Genomic DNA, 891 nt, shown 5'->3' with positions numbered 1-891 from the left:
GGTTAAGTTGAGACAGAGACCGATAGAGATCGAATTCCCCGCAGCGGCAACCGCAACCGCCTCCCTCTTTCTCCTCGCCCCCCCTTCAAATATCCGCTCGGCCGCCAAAACCAACCGCAACCAAAGCGAAACCCCAACCCCAACCAACAGCAATCAGTCATGGAAATCAACCGAGGGAGGCAGGCGCCCGCCGCGGCAGGCCCCCTCCTGCCGCCTCCAGGGGCCGTGCCGCCGCCGGCCACCTGGAGCTCCTCGGGGTGCTCCGCCTCCGGGCGAGGGGCGTCCCCGCGTGGATGCTCCCGCCGTACATCCTCCTCGATGTGGACATATACGGCTCCAACCCGCGACAACTCCTGGAGTCGCACGCGCCTGCCACCGCCTCCGACGGCACGTCGGCCCTCTACTTCCTGAGCGTGGTCCGCGCGAAGACGGCGGGCGACTACAGAGAGAGGAGGAGCGTCCCCGGGGGGTTCTGGAGGTCGGATCGAGCCCCGGTGCCGCTCGTCTCCGAGGCGATTCAAGGTACTCGGCGCACCTTCTTCTACACCGAGCTGGGGTCGCACTCGCACGGGGAGAAGATCGGTACGGGGTTCATGATGCAAGAGCTCATCCTCGTCGGCGAGGAAGAGGCGCGCCAAGGCGGCGACGGATTGGCCTTGTGCAAGATCTATGTGAGTCCGCACGGAGGGAGGGACGCGCCCGGCATCGCCAATTCAATCAACAAGAGGAAGATCGGGGAGCAAGGCGTCGCCAGTTCAAGCAAGAGGAGGAAGATGGTGGCCGGGGCCGCCTCCTTCTCTCCGGCTCCTGTTCGGGCCGCCTCGGCGCCTGCGCCTGCTCTCCGCCCGGCGCCTGCTCTTCCGGTGAGGAGCTCCAGTCTGCCTCAACAAG

At 66.1% G+C, this 891-nt stretch overlaps 1 protein-coding gene across 1 annotated transcript in view; it reads left to right on the top strand.

The window, feature by feature from the left end:
* Positions 1–120: 120 nt before the first annotated feature.
* The window catches only part of LOC123125765 (proline-rich receptor-like protein kinase PERK3), a gene marked incomplete in the record, with an annotated part of 4197 nt that continues 3426 nt past the window's right edge, over positions 121–891 (top strand). The window contains 1 exon segment of the mRNA XM_044546224.1: positions 121–891. Coding sequence (XP_044402159.1) covers positions 294–891 — 598 coding nt within the window.

The sequence above is a fragment of the Triticum aestivum genome, chromosome 5D (assembly GCF_018294505.1).
Source record: "Triticum aestivum cultivar Chinese Spring chromosome 5D, IWGSC CS RefSeq v2.1, whole genome shotgun sequence".
Lineage (NCBI taxonomy): Eukaryota > Viridiplantae > Streptophyta > Magnoliopsida > Poales > Poaceae > Triticum > Triticum aestivum.
This window is presented reverse-complemented; position numbering and strand designations above follow the sequence as displayed.